This window comes from Papaver somniferum, chromosome 2 (genome assembly GCF_003573695.1).
Source record: "Papaver somniferum cultivar HN1 chromosome 2, ASM357369v1, whole genome shotgun sequence".
In the NCBI taxonomy this organism is placed as follows: domain Eukaryota; kingdom Viridiplantae; phylum Streptophyta; class Magnoliopsida; order Ranunculales; family Papaveraceae; genus Papaver; species Papaver somniferum.
This window is the reverse complement of record NC_039359.1, coordinates 59,788,041-59,802,184: the sequence shown is the minus strand read 5'-3', so window position 1 is coordinate 59,802,184 and position 14,144 is coordinate 59,788,041. Positions and strand designations below refer to the sequence as shown.

At 38.4% G+C, this 14,144-nt stretch overlaps 2 protein-coding genes across 4 annotated transcripts; both read right to left on the bottom strand.

The window, feature by feature from the left end:
* Window positions 1-2,834: 2,834 nt before the first annotated feature.
* LOC113347784 lies at window positions 2,835-9,687 on the bottom strand. The gene is made up of 3 exons (XM_026591458.1): window positions 9,312-9,687; window positions 6,292-9,230; window positions 2,835-5,927 (listed from the first exon to the last, which is right to left on the bottom strand). Exons 2-3 carry the CDS (start codon window positions 9,226-9,228, stop codon window positions 3,258-3,260), a joined length of 5,607 nt encoding a protein of 1,868 aa, XP_026447243.1. The 5' UTR covers window positions 9,229-9,230; window positions 9,312-9,687; the 3' UTR covers window positions 2,835-3,257.
* Window positions 9,688-10,195: 508 nt separating this feature from the next.
* LOC113347783 (pre-rRNA-processing protein ESF2-like) lies at window positions 10,196-13,181 on the bottom strand. Of its 3 annotated transcripts, none has more exons than XM_026591455.1 (7): window positions 13,092-13,181; window positions 12,546-12,890; window positions 12,401-12,468; window positions 12,218-12,307; window positions 11,998-12,128; window positions 10,575-10,709; window positions 10,196-10,467 (listed from the first exon to the last, which is right to left on the bottom strand). In XM_026591455.1, the coding sequence occupies exons 2-7, from the start codon at window positions 12,869-12,871 to the stop codon at window positions 10,450-10,452; spliced, it is 768 nt and encodes a 255-aa protein (XP_026447240.1). In that variant the 5' UTR covers window positions 12,872-12,890; window positions 13,092-13,181; the 3' UTR covers window positions 10,196-10,449. The 3 variants fall into 3 exon arrangements, with proteins under 3 accessions (XP_026447240.1, XP_026447242.1, XP_026447241.1); XM_026591457.1 differs by having other exon boundaries at window positions 12,546-12,810; window positions 13,092-13,177; XM_026591456.1 differs by having other exon boundaries at window positions 12,546-12,819; window positions 13,092-13,173.
* Window positions 13,182-14,144: the final 963 nt, after the last annotated feature.

The following is a 14,144-nucleotide window of genomic DNA, read 5'->3' as shown; positions in this document are numbered from 1 at the left end:
CATTCTGTTTATCTGATACTGATAGGTAAAATCTCTTGTAACCTTATAGCCCTCCCATGAAAATGCTTTTCACTTGGTGCCGATCAATACTATCCTTTTTAACTGGATGTCGTTTTACAACACCAATCACTTGGTGCCGTCGTGCCGATTAGTACCATCCTATTTAACTGGATGACAAATATAACACCAAGTGATGATCTGTAGACGTATTTCCCATTGAATAGATTTTTAACCTTTTCCCTCATTAAAAAAAAATTAACGAATTTGGGATGGCACCAGATCTCGTGGTTCACAATGTATGCCACGTTCTCGGGCTAGGTCTCGATCGTTTTTTGGAGACTCAAATCAAATGCATCTTTTTCATCCGTCGAGTTGGTTGAGTGCTCTTAACTTCTTTGTAGGCTGCCTCTAGCTATAGTATGTGCCTTTTGATGAAACGTGGCACCCCATATTCCAAAAGACGCAAGCGCCAAAAGCAGTGTCGTTCGAAAGGAAAAGGCGGTAAACGATTCAGCCGCTACAAATAGATCCCGGTGATGGTTGGTTTTAGCAGATCACAGCTGCAATCAGATTGCTCTTGATCTCTGTTTTCCCTCTCTCGCAAGATTCTCATCATCAGTAACCAAATCCCTATCCCGATGGATTCTGAAAAGGGCATTTCGTCTGATAGGAAAAGAAAACAAACCCATTCTGAATCTTCCTCTGATGATGATGAACATTTTAAAAGATCTAAAATTGGAGAACCAGTTTATTATACCATTAGTGATGATGATGAAGATGTTCAAGAGCAACAATCGAGTGATACGGAGGGGGAATCATCATCATCTACATCTTCTTCTGATGATGATGAGGATCGTGTTCAAGACGAAGAAACATCTCTGGAGTCGGAAATGATAACAGAGATGGTTGAATTTCTGAAGACCAACATTGCAGTCAAAGAAGCATTTATAAGGAGATGTGAACTAGAAGAGACAGAACTGCCGTATAGTTGTGTAGGCGAACCGACAGGGATGGCGACCCACGATTTTATTTTCGAGAACTGTGTGGAGTACTTACTCCATCAGTTCTGATTGGGTGACTAAGTTAGTAACGAAAAAAAAGCGTTGGAGAATGAGTTGAAGCGTCTCCAGTATTTCCTCAACTATATTAAAGAAATGATGAGTGCAGCCTTCCTCCTTCTGATTATGATTTCATTGATGAAATGATAAGATTCCTCTGCATGTTGAATAAGAACGTACGCGGTTAGTACGTCGATGGATCTTCGGTTATTCCTTGAACCATAACGTGGATTCTATTTGTTTCTTTTTGAAGTGAGTGTTTTGTTTTAAGTTGTTTTCTGAATTTTTGATCCAATTTTGGATTATTAATTGTAATAAAACTCATCAAATGTTGTTGAAAACATTTGGACATCGTAGTAGTTTCTTTTCCATCTTGTATTGTGGGGTGAAGACAATTCATCATTAATGTCAATGTTGTTGGTTTAAAAAATATCTTTTCTTCTAGTTTCTGTTCAATCTATGTTTTGAATTTGTGTGAAAGTTATTGGATTTTTCATGAACCGAGAGAGACAAGTGTACCTTTCGCGGGATGAATAATTGTGTTGGAGTGTGCATAAGATATATGGTGGCGGTGGATGTTTAGAAAGTCCTGCTAGTGAAGGGAGAAACCACCACCACCACCGCCATGAATGGCCCAAATTTCCCCCTAAGAGAGTTTTCTTGTGTTCGACAGTTTGAGTTTGCGTATAAGTCTATAGTTTTCGTGCCTCCGTTGAAAATTTCTTGTAGGCAAATTTTAGTAGGTCACGGCAACAAAATCCATGACATCTCAACGAATGCAGTAGCTAAGAGCATAAAACTAGTAATTAATTACATTATAAAGCTAAGAGCAATAGCAATTGTAAACTAGTAATTAATTACATTATAAAGCTAAGACCAAGTTAGTAATGAAAATGAGATGAACAATAAGAGAGATCATAAAACTAGTAATTAATTACATTATAAAGCTAAGAGCAATAGCAATTGTAGTAACAATGAGAAAACAAGGCATGAAACCAGCAAAACTTGAATGACTCTTAGCCATGTCTAAGATTATGAGAGTTGACGTCCGTGGGTGGTTTTTGATGAGCTCTCTGAAGAATATGCTTAGATGTGTATTGAGCTAGTTGGCAACAAGTCTCAAATAATAGAGTTGGCATCAATTATTAAACGAAATAATTCAATTGCATCAATTCGGTCTCTGTCCTTTTGAATTATTCTCCACAAATACCCAAGCTAATAATTAGAAGTCGATCCCAAAAGTCACCCTTACACAAAATTTGAAACTTTTTTGTTTCGAAGAGTTATTTTTAAATTTTTTATCCAACCTCATTTTGTTTCTAGAAATTATTAGACGGAAACAGAGAGATAAAAATATCCCTTTTATTTTATTATTAGAGGTTAATTATGGAAAAACATCCGTCATTAATATATTTAATTTTATTATTATCAATCCAACGCATAACCCCAAAAATCTAGAATTACTTTTTGATTTTTAAAAAGAAAAAAGTTAGAAGGATTTTTGATACTCTATAGGGCTTTGATACACACACGGAAGATTTACACTTTGTTGTGTACCGAAGAGGATGGCACGGCCAGTACTTGGCGTGCTTAGCATCGGGATGTGTAAGGGGAAAAATGGGTCCCCCATCCCAGACACACGGTGCAGCTTCGGCGTAAATTTTGCCGTACATCTATCATTTTCGTATTCTAAATGTCATAAAAGATGGATCAGCTTCGGTGTAAATTTTGCCGTACATCTATCATTTTCGTATTCTAAATGTCATAAAAGATGGATGACTTGAATATTATACACTAGGAATATATTGAGGTATATTTTTCCCGAAAGCCTAAATGGAGGGGGAAAAAATGAGCAAAAAGTTACAGATTTTTGTACTCTTTCAAGGAACTTCACAAAAAATGTCCTTGAAGAGACCAATCAAAGGTATAACTATCACCATGACAGCAATCAAAACTAGAAATAAACTATCACCAAGAAGGTGATATTACAACCCAAACAAACACAACACAATAACCAAACAGAGCACCAAAACCCCATTATGAGGCAGCGCTTAAAAACCATTCACCCATGCCTAACCACTAGCCAAAATACAGGCAGTCGTCAGACATGAACAAAACAAAAATTAATAGGTCTGAAACTACACTGGAGCCCAAATAAGGGATTCCAATTGTGAAATCGGACGATCAAAGTAACAATCTTCACTCTAGTTTTAGATGTGTCAACTCACCCTGCCCATCTTCTGTTTCCATCAACTGTGGCTCATCAAGCCCATGGTCAGAAGATTTGGCGCATGCTACTGTAGATTCCTCCGACACTGGTTTATTAAGAATCAATGCCTCCGAATTATCTCCTCCGCGGAGCTGCTTCAAGACAGCATCAACATCTTCAATAGATCTTGCTTCAATAACTGGAAGCTCCAAGTCGGTTTCTGTCAGATGTTGCTCCTGTGTATGCAGTGTCAACTCACCCTGCATATCTTTTGTTTCCAGCAGCAGTGGGTCATCAAGCATATGGTCAAAAGACTCGGCTGATGGTACTGCAGATCCCTTCAATTCTGGTTCATTAGCTATAAATGTCTCCGAGTTATCTCCCTTGTGGAGTTGCTTCAAGACAGCATCAACATCTTCAATGAATCTTGCTTCAATAACTGGAAGCTCCAGATCGGTTTCTGCAAGATGTCGCTCTTGTGTGTACGGTGTCAACTCACCCAGCTCATCTTTTGTTTCTATCAGTAGTGGCTCATCAAGCATGTGGTCAGAAGCTGTAGATTCCTTGAATACTGGTTTATTAACAATAGATGCTTCCGAGTTGTCTCCCTCGTGAAGCTGCTTCAAGACAGCATTAAGATCTTCAACAGACTTTGCTTCAATAACTGGAAGCTCCAAATCGATTTCTGCCATATGTTGCTCTTGTGTCTGCAGTTTCAACTCACCCAGTCCATCTTCCGTTTCCATCAGCAGTGGCTCATCAAGCACATGATCCAAAGACTTCGTAGATACTACTGCGGATTCCTTCAATTCTGGTTCATCAATAATAAATGTCTCGAAGTTATCGTGGATCTGCTCCAACACAGCATCAACATTTCCAACAGATCTTGCTTCAATAACTAGATGCTCCAAGTCAGTATCTGACAGATGTCGCTCTTGTGTGTGCAGTGTCAGTTCACCCTGCCCATCTTCTGCTTCCGTCAGCAGTGGCTCATCAAGTACATGTTTGAAAGACTCATCAGATGCTACTACAGATTCCTGCAGTACTGGTTCATCAACAATAGATGTCTCCGCGTCGTCTCCTTCATGAAGCTGCTCCAAAACAGCATCAATATCTTCAGAAGACCTCGCTTCAAGAATTGGGGACTCCAAATCGCTCTTTATCAGCTCGGGTTCTACCACAAATAGTGTAGAGACAGCTTGCTCATCTTCCATTGCCTTCAAGATTGGATCCTCAAGCACATGGTCAAAAGACTCTGACGATGCTACTTTAGATTCCTTCAGTACTGGTTCATCAACAATAGATGTCCCCGCGTCCTCTCCCTCGTGGAGTTGCTCCAAAACAGCATCAAAATCTTCAAAAGACCTTGCTTCAAGAATCGGGGACTCCAAATTGCTATTTGTCAGCCATGGTTCTTCTGCGGGTAATGCAAAGACAGCTTGCTCATCTTCTGTTCCCTTCAAGATTGGCTCATGGTCGGGTTCCTTAGAAGAACGAGCAGGTTCATGTTTAGCTTCTTCCTGGAGAGAGTCATCAAGGATTTCGGGAAGAACGGACTTTTTAGCTTCTCCCTCTTGAAGTTGCTTAAAGGCAGAATCAATATCTTCAAGAGATCTTGCTTCAAGAACTGTGAAATCCATACTAGCGCTTGTTAGAATCTGTTCTTGGGTAGGCAATTCAAACTCAACATGCTCACTTTGTATTCCCTCTGTTTGTGTCTCATCACGCTGCTTACAAGACTCGGTAGACTCGACTTCAGCTTCCTCCAAGACAGATTCTTCGAATTCCGGATCAAGAACAAAAGATTTCTCGGCTTCTTTCTCACGAAGATGCCTGAATGCAGAATCAATATCTTCAATAGATCTTGCTTCAAGAACTGGCAGCTCCAAATTAAGATCTGTTAAGCTTTTGTCTTTGATGTTGAGTTCAAACTCAGCATTCTCATCTTCTCTTAACTCCGATATTGGCTCAATATGGGGTTGTTTAATAGATTCAGCAGATAAAACTTCAATTTCCTCCGTTACCCTCTCAGGAAACTGCTCAAATCCAGAGTCAATATCATCAACACTCGCAGGTCTGAGTGCCTCAAATTTGTCTTCAGCCCCTTCGCTGCTGGACTTGGATTCAAGAACTTGTAAGCCTGCAAGTGTCTCATATTCATTGGTTCCCAAATGTTCATAATGTTGGTTAGCATCGGTTGTCTTCTCTTCAAAACTGAAGTCACCAACTGCATCAAGTTCGGTCAGAAATTCTTCGTCGATCTCTTCAATTCCGGCCGGCTCCTCATTGTCAAATTCTTCGTTTGCTTCATGATACCCGATTGATTCTTGATTGAAATCAAATTTACTTTCATATTGAGTTCCATCGGGGGAGTCATCTTCAAAAACCATTTGATGTTGTTGATAACCGACAAACTCAGACGGGGGAGAAGTTGGAGCTGGAAGCAAGGTAGGGAGGTTTGAGAGATCATCTTCTTGGTGCTCACCGACCACTGGCCCACCAACCTCCTGAACAAACTCAGACGGGGGAGAAGTAGGAGCAGAAAGGAAGGTGGGGAGGTTTGAGACATCATCTTCTTGGTGCTCATCGACCAGTGGCCCACCAACTTCCTGAATGGCACCGTCTTCCATTGCCGAAATATCAGAAAGGATAGATATTCCCTGTATAAATTATAAGAGAAGAAAGCATTTTTAGTTGCTCCAATTATCTTTTTCTGCTCAAATAAGATGCACCAACATTTCTGTGGTTGAATATGCCTTGCATTTTTACTGACAAACTCACTAATCTAAAATATTCAAGACTGGATATTACGATTACATAGATGGATCAAAACCATCCAAGTGTCTGTTAAGCGAACAACTTGTAAGACTGCATGGGGCAAAATCAATGAAGTTAAGGCAACTTATGCAATTAGACAATTCCTGGAATAATGAGGTCTTAAATCAAAAAGGTCTTTTTTATGTTTATAATGATGTTCCATGTTTTCTAAGTGTAACAAGAGCTGAATAATGTTCGGAGACTGACCTCAGAATTTTCTTGATGGACACTGGATGATGGCTGGACCAGTTGATCCTTTAACTCAGACAAAGCTATATCTCGAGATGACATCTCATCTGAATATGGTAAGTCCAAGGTATCAACCTTTTCATCCTTATCAGATTGGAGAACTTCAGCAGCTATCTTTGGATGGAAACTCGATGAAGGAAAACTTGCTTCTTCACACGGTAAACCCTCTTTTTCAGGTTCATTCTCGTCGATCACACAGAGCTCTGCTGAGGGTTCCCATGATTTTTCATACCCCGGGGTCATCAATTTTCTAGGGCTACCAATCTGCACTGAAGCTTCCTTATCTGCGAGTAAAGTGATCCCTTCCACTGCTACGGGTTCCGGTACCTCTACATGCATGTCAGAACTCACGGAAGAAGTAGAAGCGAAAACCATGTTATCCTTATAACTCACTGTTTCTTCAAAACTCATCATGTCAGACATGTTCCTTTTAGACGCTGATGGGCTCAAGTCATAAACAGGTGCCTCTGGATGTCTATAATCTTCTCCTTCAACCGGATCAGAATCAACAACTGTCGATTGCATGAAGCTGGAGGAGTGCTCGTGGACTTCACCTCTTGCTAGATCCAGACCTGATAACTCCTCGTCTACATTCACGTCGAAGATCTTTTCATGCATATCTGAAGATGAGTGGGAGTTTGACCTGGTGTGTTGTTGATGTTCACCCATATCTTGATCGACATGAACATAACTTGACTGTGTTCCATGAGAACTCTCTTCATCTTCGCTATTCTCCTTGATTTTTTCACGAACACCGGATGATGAGAGGGAGCTGGACCTTGTGTGATGCTGCTCTTCGCCCACTTCTTGGTTCACATGAACATAGCTTGTGAGGTGTTCTTCTAAAGCGAGAAATTCGGAATAGAATCTTGATTGCGTTCCATGGGTAGTTTTGGATTCATCAGTTTCATCCTCAACCTTAATTAAATCGACCTCATCCTTACCTTCTTTATCACTCTCTGAATCCAAATGATCTTCTTTCCAGAGCTCACTTTCTAGCTTCATTCGACCAGGTGTGTCTTCAACTGAAGGACTGAGCTCGCGTTCGTGAGATGATATTTGCTGCTCTTCAACAAGATTACTAATGTCTTCCTGGTGAGATGATATTTTTTCTTCAACAAGACTACTAATATCTTCCTGGTTTGCAATTGTAGAATGTGATTCAGTCTCGGAAGCAAAACTCATCTTAGACTCACTTGCCTCACTGATCTGTCTGCTAAATCTTGAATATCCCACCCCTTCTGATGCCATTTGTTCAGTTACGAAATAAGGTCTGAACTTACTGACATGGTGCTTGTCTTGCCTGCGATCGTTAAAGAAAAAAGCTCCCATGTTGAAGCTCTCACACCTTCTGTAGTGCATATCCTTCTCATGAGCAGTCATGAACTCTTCGCCAAAGTTGCCTCCAGTTAAATCAGGTCTTTCTTCAAGTGGGTCATCATAAGGAAGATCAAAGGGATTTCTTCGTGGTATCATAACAGAAGGAGCTGAACCAGGCATAGGAGGTAAGCCAAGTCCCATATAAGAATCATAGTGAAGATCAAATGGGTTGCGCCTCGCCGTGGAAATTGGTGAAATTTCAAATGGCGGTCCACTGAAGTCTAAATCTATCATATTCTTCTCTGATTCAATCATTCTGAAGTTCTTCCTAGCTCTTCGTCTTGCGATGAGACTCTCCAACCGCTGATTTCTTTCCAGCTCAGAGTTGCCAAGATCCATGAGATTCTTTTCATCATCTTCAGTCCATTTTAGCACAGCTTTAGCTTCAGCGTCGGGGGTCTCAGACTGCCCTTCTTCTTCATCTTCTTCTTCATCATCGTCTTCTTCATCTTCATGGTGCTCGTCCTCCTCACCTGATTCAACGTGATCATCATTCGAGCCGTGGGATCTATCAGAAGCAGCAGTAAACTCATCATCTAAAGACGATACATGAGCATCACGACGAGGTGTTTCAGCATCAAGTAAAGGATGGAGTTCATCTAGCATCGGCATAATATCTGTAATTGACGCATCAGGAGACGAACTCTCTGCACCATCAGAATCTGAATTGTAAGATTCATCATCATCGTCATCGTCATCGTCACGGTCTTTAATCTTCTTCCACAGTAACAAAGAATCTTGATTAGAACCAGATGATTCTCCCAAATTTGGTGGCAGTAGCCCATGAGTATGATTACCTTCCTCCAAATTAATGAGAGGCTCGATATCTGTGCTTCTGGCATAAGAAGTGGATGCAACTTCTTGAACATCATCATCTTTGACTGAATAATCAACTTCGATAAGCGGTTTCAATTCGTGGAACTCCCTCTTCTGGACATCATAAAATTCCCTCTTTTCTTGATTAAAGAATTCCCTCTCCTCTTCCACCAATTGGTACTGGATATGAGTAGAGTCAATCAAACTAATCTTTTCAGTGATCAACCCATCATCAAATCCTCTACTCAATGAGAAGACTGCATCCTTCTTTTCTTCTTCTTCTTCTTCTTCTTCTTCTTCTTCTTCTTCATCATCTTCTACTGCTGCTACTTCATCATCTTTCTGAACAACAAGATCACTTGGAAAAACGCCAGTTTTGAGAGAAGAAATTTCATGATCATGGTGTGTTTGTTTTCTAGTATTTTCATCATCTTCTTCTTGTTCTTCATCTATTTGGGGTACATGTGGATGTTGCCCATAATTCAACAAAGTACCAAGAAGAGCAAAAGTACAAACAAGAACAGGAGAAGAAGAAACCAAGAAAACAAACAGAAAAGGAAGAAATCTATACAATAATAAAGAGAATAAAACAAAACCCACAATCAATGGATGTTTGTGTGTAGATCTATATGAAATTCTTATTGAAAGGATCAAAAACTTCCTCAAATGAACTCCTATCTCCATTAAATCAACACCCATATCTAAAAAATTTAACAAATTTCACTGTAAAAAAATGATCAAAATTAACAACTGCAAGCTAATATCAAGAGAAGCTAACTTACCTATGATAATTGAACATAGAACTGAAAAGAGTGTGATGGAGTTCGACAGACTTCCTTGAATCAATCAACCAAGTTAAGGAGAAAAAGAAAACCAGTCCCATAAAAACTGATCCTTTTTCCTTTACTTTGGTTTTTCTTTTGCTTTTGCTTTTTGGTTGGAAAGTGGAAATATACCAATAATGATCTTTTTTTTCTTCTCTTACCAACTCACCTAGTGAGCTGGATAATGGATTCTGGTCAAACGATTTAAAGCTTGAAGATAAACAACAACAGTAGTGATAGAATCATTGACATGATCTTCAAGAAAATGGAATATTTTAGCAGCTTCTATTCTTGATTATAAAAAATAAAATTCATTAGTTGCACTTTCTTCCACTTAGAAGAATAGAATAGTTGTCTATTGTAATAAAGAAATAAATAAATGTAAAGCTTTTGGGCAGTTGGACCCTACAAGTAGGACTAGACAAGGCACATGAAAGATTGTTTATTGTAATAAAGAAGAAGGTAAAGCTTTTTGGCTGTTGGTCGGTTTAATTTATACCCTACCAGCAGCATCACCCAGAGCCCCATGGACATAATTGTGGTTTAAGCAAGAAGTGAACAGAATATGTGTTTATGACTTGAACAAAAATCTAATCATAGCACTAAGTTTTGGTCATTCTTCAACTTAAGTAACTTTACCAAACTTGAATGCGTGAAGCCTGCAGGATCTGCCCTTAAAATCGTGCCAAGCACGATAGAAGATGCTGTAGCAGTGCAGTCACAAACAACGAGTCACACGCTAAGTTTTTGTGAAGAAGAAAAAAACTACAGATATATGTTTTTTATTATTTTATTTTTTTTGTTTGATGGGAGGAATCATAGATGTAATGCTATGGCCTTTCATTATGAAATCAACTGATGCATTTATAAATAGACATGTATGTCGGAAATAGTAATCTTAGGAAAAGTTTTAAGAAATAAATAAAACAAAAACAAAAAAGAAACTGTCTGGAGTAGGGGCTAACCATGACAACAACTAAACGAAAAAGTATTCAAAACACCCTACACGGAGGCAAATGTTACATTAAGATTACCTATGAAAGAAACTTGACAAAAAGAAGTGTTTGAGTTATGATCATGGTGGCGTTGGTGCTGATCATTTTCCACAGAATAGCTGGAGAGAACATGATTATGGAGATTTGTTGAGCAAAGTTAGAAGTCTGTGGGTAGATTTAGTTAGGCGTTACAAATATAGAGAGAGATTGAAATGTGGTTACTTACTCCGGCCAAGACATTTCTAGACATCTGAGATTTGGGCTGGGCTGAATCATCTTTAACTGGCCTTGTTTGTCGGAAATGACGAATTACTTTTGGTTCTTGTTGCTCTGCTGAGCCTTGTTCTTGGATCTTCTGCTTCTGCATAAATGTAGATTTCAGTCGCAAATTCAAAAAGGAAAAAAAAAAATTACCATTACTGTTCTTTTGTTTTCCTGAAGCAAACAAGATTTAAATTTAAAAGCTTAGAATGGAGACAGGGTACAAGTAAGACTATGACAATCTGAAATATGAAACAGTACAAAAGAGCAAACTGGAAAACAAGAGGCATACTCAAATGAAGAGGTGAGTCCAATTGTAAACTAATGGATTGTAAGATAGACAGACTATTATCCTCTAATGCAGTCACTATTCAAAAATGAATCAGATATGAGTTGGCTTAAATTTGTCTGTGAAGGGCCGAAGGCTCTCCGGTGGCGCTCTAGCCAAATCGACCAACAAATAGCAGTAGGTAGATAAGGGCAGACCACAGTACCCTACCAAGATTGGAGAGACCCCTAGCAGTCCAACAGGAGGCTAACAGTAACATAGACTCAGAGAAAACCGAACACCAGCGAGTTGATGGGATCAGAGCTTGCCATATATAGTATGCGACCCTATAGTGCAGTATTAAGTGTTGGGCGAATTCTTCTTCTTCTTTACACATATAGCATCTGTTAGGGGTGGGATGGCCCCTCTAATGAGGTTGTCGACGACTCGACTGCTAAAATATTGTTATGAGATAAATCCCCCATGATGATTGGACCCTCTTTTACAATTTACTATGGTGCAACTAGAAAAACTCATTTTTATGTAAACATTCTATTTTTCACAGTATCACCAAAACGGTGTCATCTTTTATACTAACATAATCTTCAATGTTCATAGCCCACAGTTGACTGATGTTTTCTACAATCTCTTTAGACCCTCCTAATTGTTAACTAGATGTTTTATGCAGTATTCCTTTTTGCTAATTGCAACAAGAGGGAGATTATGTTGAATAACGGAAAGAAGAACCGACAGAAAAGAGAGCTACAGCTACGAAGAGAGACATGCTTCTCATAACAAGCAAAATAAGAAACCTAAGAAATAGGAAACAGCACACGTCAAAAGTGTATCGAAGTTTGTCAGTGACAATTTCAAGTTCATTGAAAGATACTCATTTAAGTTAACAGGACCACCACATTCAGCTCCTAAAAAAGTTTGATAATAGCAACTGGATGAGTTAAGCAGCTAAGTAATTGGCAGATTCAGGAAGAAAACTAAGTCGAATAACTAATACTTGACGATTCAGAGTTTCAGGCTATAAGTCAATAATGATTAGGAGCTCATGAAAAATAATACACATAGGAAAAAACATAAAGATTTAGCGCAAAGAAAAAATAGGTACCTTCTTCCTCCTTTCTTCTATGGCATTTAGACCATTAGATTTATCAACCTTATCCATGTAGATTTCCTTTTCTTTCTTGGCAGCAGAATTTACCATAACTAACTTCTGCTGTTGAAGAGCATGCTTGTAAGCTACATACACAAATGAAACGAAGATAATTTACTACCAACATTTAAACACATCTTCTCATCACTAGTCAAAAACTCATTGGTTTGCTTACCAATTTCTTCAGTAAGATCTTCCCACTTGAATTTACTCAGATATTTGATATTCCAAATGTCATAAAAGAAGGATGACTTTTTCCTCCCACCTAAACACAAAAAAATTACACCAACACCGATGAATAATCTCCTCGTGCAGGACACATACATACAACAAAATACAAATTTTAAATCCAGCATACCCATCTGTTCCCCATTTAACATATGAGCAACTCTCTTCGCAACCCTTTTATTTGTAAATTCAACCCACCTACAAAAACAAGAGACGAACACCGTCAAAGCAAGCTCTAAGATAATGAATTCTTAAAGCGTATATACATTACATACCCTTCTTCATAGCCTTGACCACGAAAATCACCAGCTTTCTTGCGATTTACTTGCTGAGGTAACTGCTGCTTAGTTTCAGGCACAAGATAAATCCTGTCAATCTCACCATGCTGCGAAAGAACTTGACGTAGCTTCACCGGGTCCATTTGTGGTGGTATCCTACTCAAATAACAAACTCCACGATTCCGTGCCTTCTTAGCTTCTTCTAACAAGATTTTCTTCCGTTTCTTTTTCTGTTTCTCATCATTTGGTATAATTACATCATCTGCATTTCCTAACCCAGGAAGACTATCGTCACTTTCATCTGGCTGCTCTTCATCATACATCCTTCAATTTGAGTATAAACTAGAATGGAAAATTCACAAAAAAAAACAGAATTTTTCGAATTTTTCACTCCCAAATTTCGCCAATTAAACCCTAATTAAACAAAATTCAATAATCTCACTAAGAGAAAAAAAATCAAAATTAAGCAAAACCCAATTCATAACATTATTCTAATGAAACCCAATATTGGAATATCACGAGAGGAAGGAGAGATTTGATTACCCGAGGAGCTTCAACAGTGGCGGTGCGGCGGTGGTTTCCGGCAGAGACAAGTTTGTGGAGAGTAGTGGGTGATAGAGAGAAGAGGCCGGCGGGGGTTTAAGTTGGGTTTTATGTTTTGCTGTTGGATTTTATACGAATTGGACCGGATTGGGACGAGTCAGTGCAAAACGGATGTTTACTCGGTTTTGACTTCTTAGGTATATCAAGGTAAGGTATGAAAAACACCTGTTTTTTCCAAAAAAAAAAAAAGAAAACACCCCTTAAAACGTTCACAGACTATATAATGCCGATAAATAGGAAATAATGGTAGTTTTTTATGACCGTTTTTCCGTTTTCACACACGTTATAACCAGTTTTCTAAAATTGAATTTTACGTTTTTCCCATCCAAATAACATTTGAACTTAAGTTTTTTAGAGCATTTTTCCCGTTTTCAAGTCAGTCATAACCGTTTTTTAATAAAAAATAATATAAAAACATTATAAAAATAATATAACCAGTTTTCTAAAAATATTATGTTACAATTCTTTATATTTTAAATCAAAGATTAAAAAGTTACAACTAAGATTTTAAAAATAAAAGAATAAAATAATAATATATAGAAAACATTATAACAACGTTATTAGATCCGTTATAACTGTTTTCACGCACGTTATAACCGTTGGATAGGAATTTTAAACCATAATTATTTTCTATTTTCTATTTAACCGTTATAACGCCCGTTATTTTAGAATAACATATAAAATACACGTTTTTTTACTTAGATAACGCGATTATTGTCCAAAACGTGCTCGCACCCGTCAAAGTGCGTTATAACGGTCACGCCCAGTGGTCATGACCTGTGCCATGACCTATTTTCAAACCTTGTTTAAAACCATAATTCTTTTACATTTTCTATTTAACCGTTATAACTCCCGTTATTTTAGAATAACGTATAAAAAACGTGTTTTTTTCTTAAATAACGCGATTTTTGTCTGAAACGTGCTCACACCCGTCAAAACGCGTTATAACGGTCACCCCCGATAGTCGTGACCTTGGGTTATATGTCCAAGTCG

What these genes read in the sequence shown, in the direction of transcription:
- LOC113347784 (XM_026591458.1), bottom strand. Translation starts at nt 9,228, where the DNA reads ATGGGTGTTGATTTAATGGAGATAGGAGTTCATTTGAGGAAGTTTTTG. An exon ending in TCCATCAAGAAAATTCTGAG is followed by an intron (nt 5,928 to 6,291) that starts GTCAGTCTCCGA and finishes TAATTTATACAG; the next exon opens with GGAATATCTATCCTTTCTGA.
- LOC113347783 (XM_026591455.1), bottom strand. Translation starts at nt 12,871, where the DNA reads ATGTATGATGAAGAGCAGCCAGATGAAAGTGACGATAGTCTTCCTGGG. An exon ending in GGTCAAGGCTATGAAGAAGG is followed by an intron (nt 12,469 to 12,545) that starts GTATGTAATGTA and finishes TTGTTTTTGTAG; the next exon opens with GTGGGTTGAATTTACAAATA. An exon ending in TAGAAGAAAGGAGGAAGAAG is followed by an intron (nt 10,710 to 11,997) that starts GTACCTATTTTT and finishes ACATTTATGCAG; the next exon opens with AAGCAGAAGATCCAAGAACA.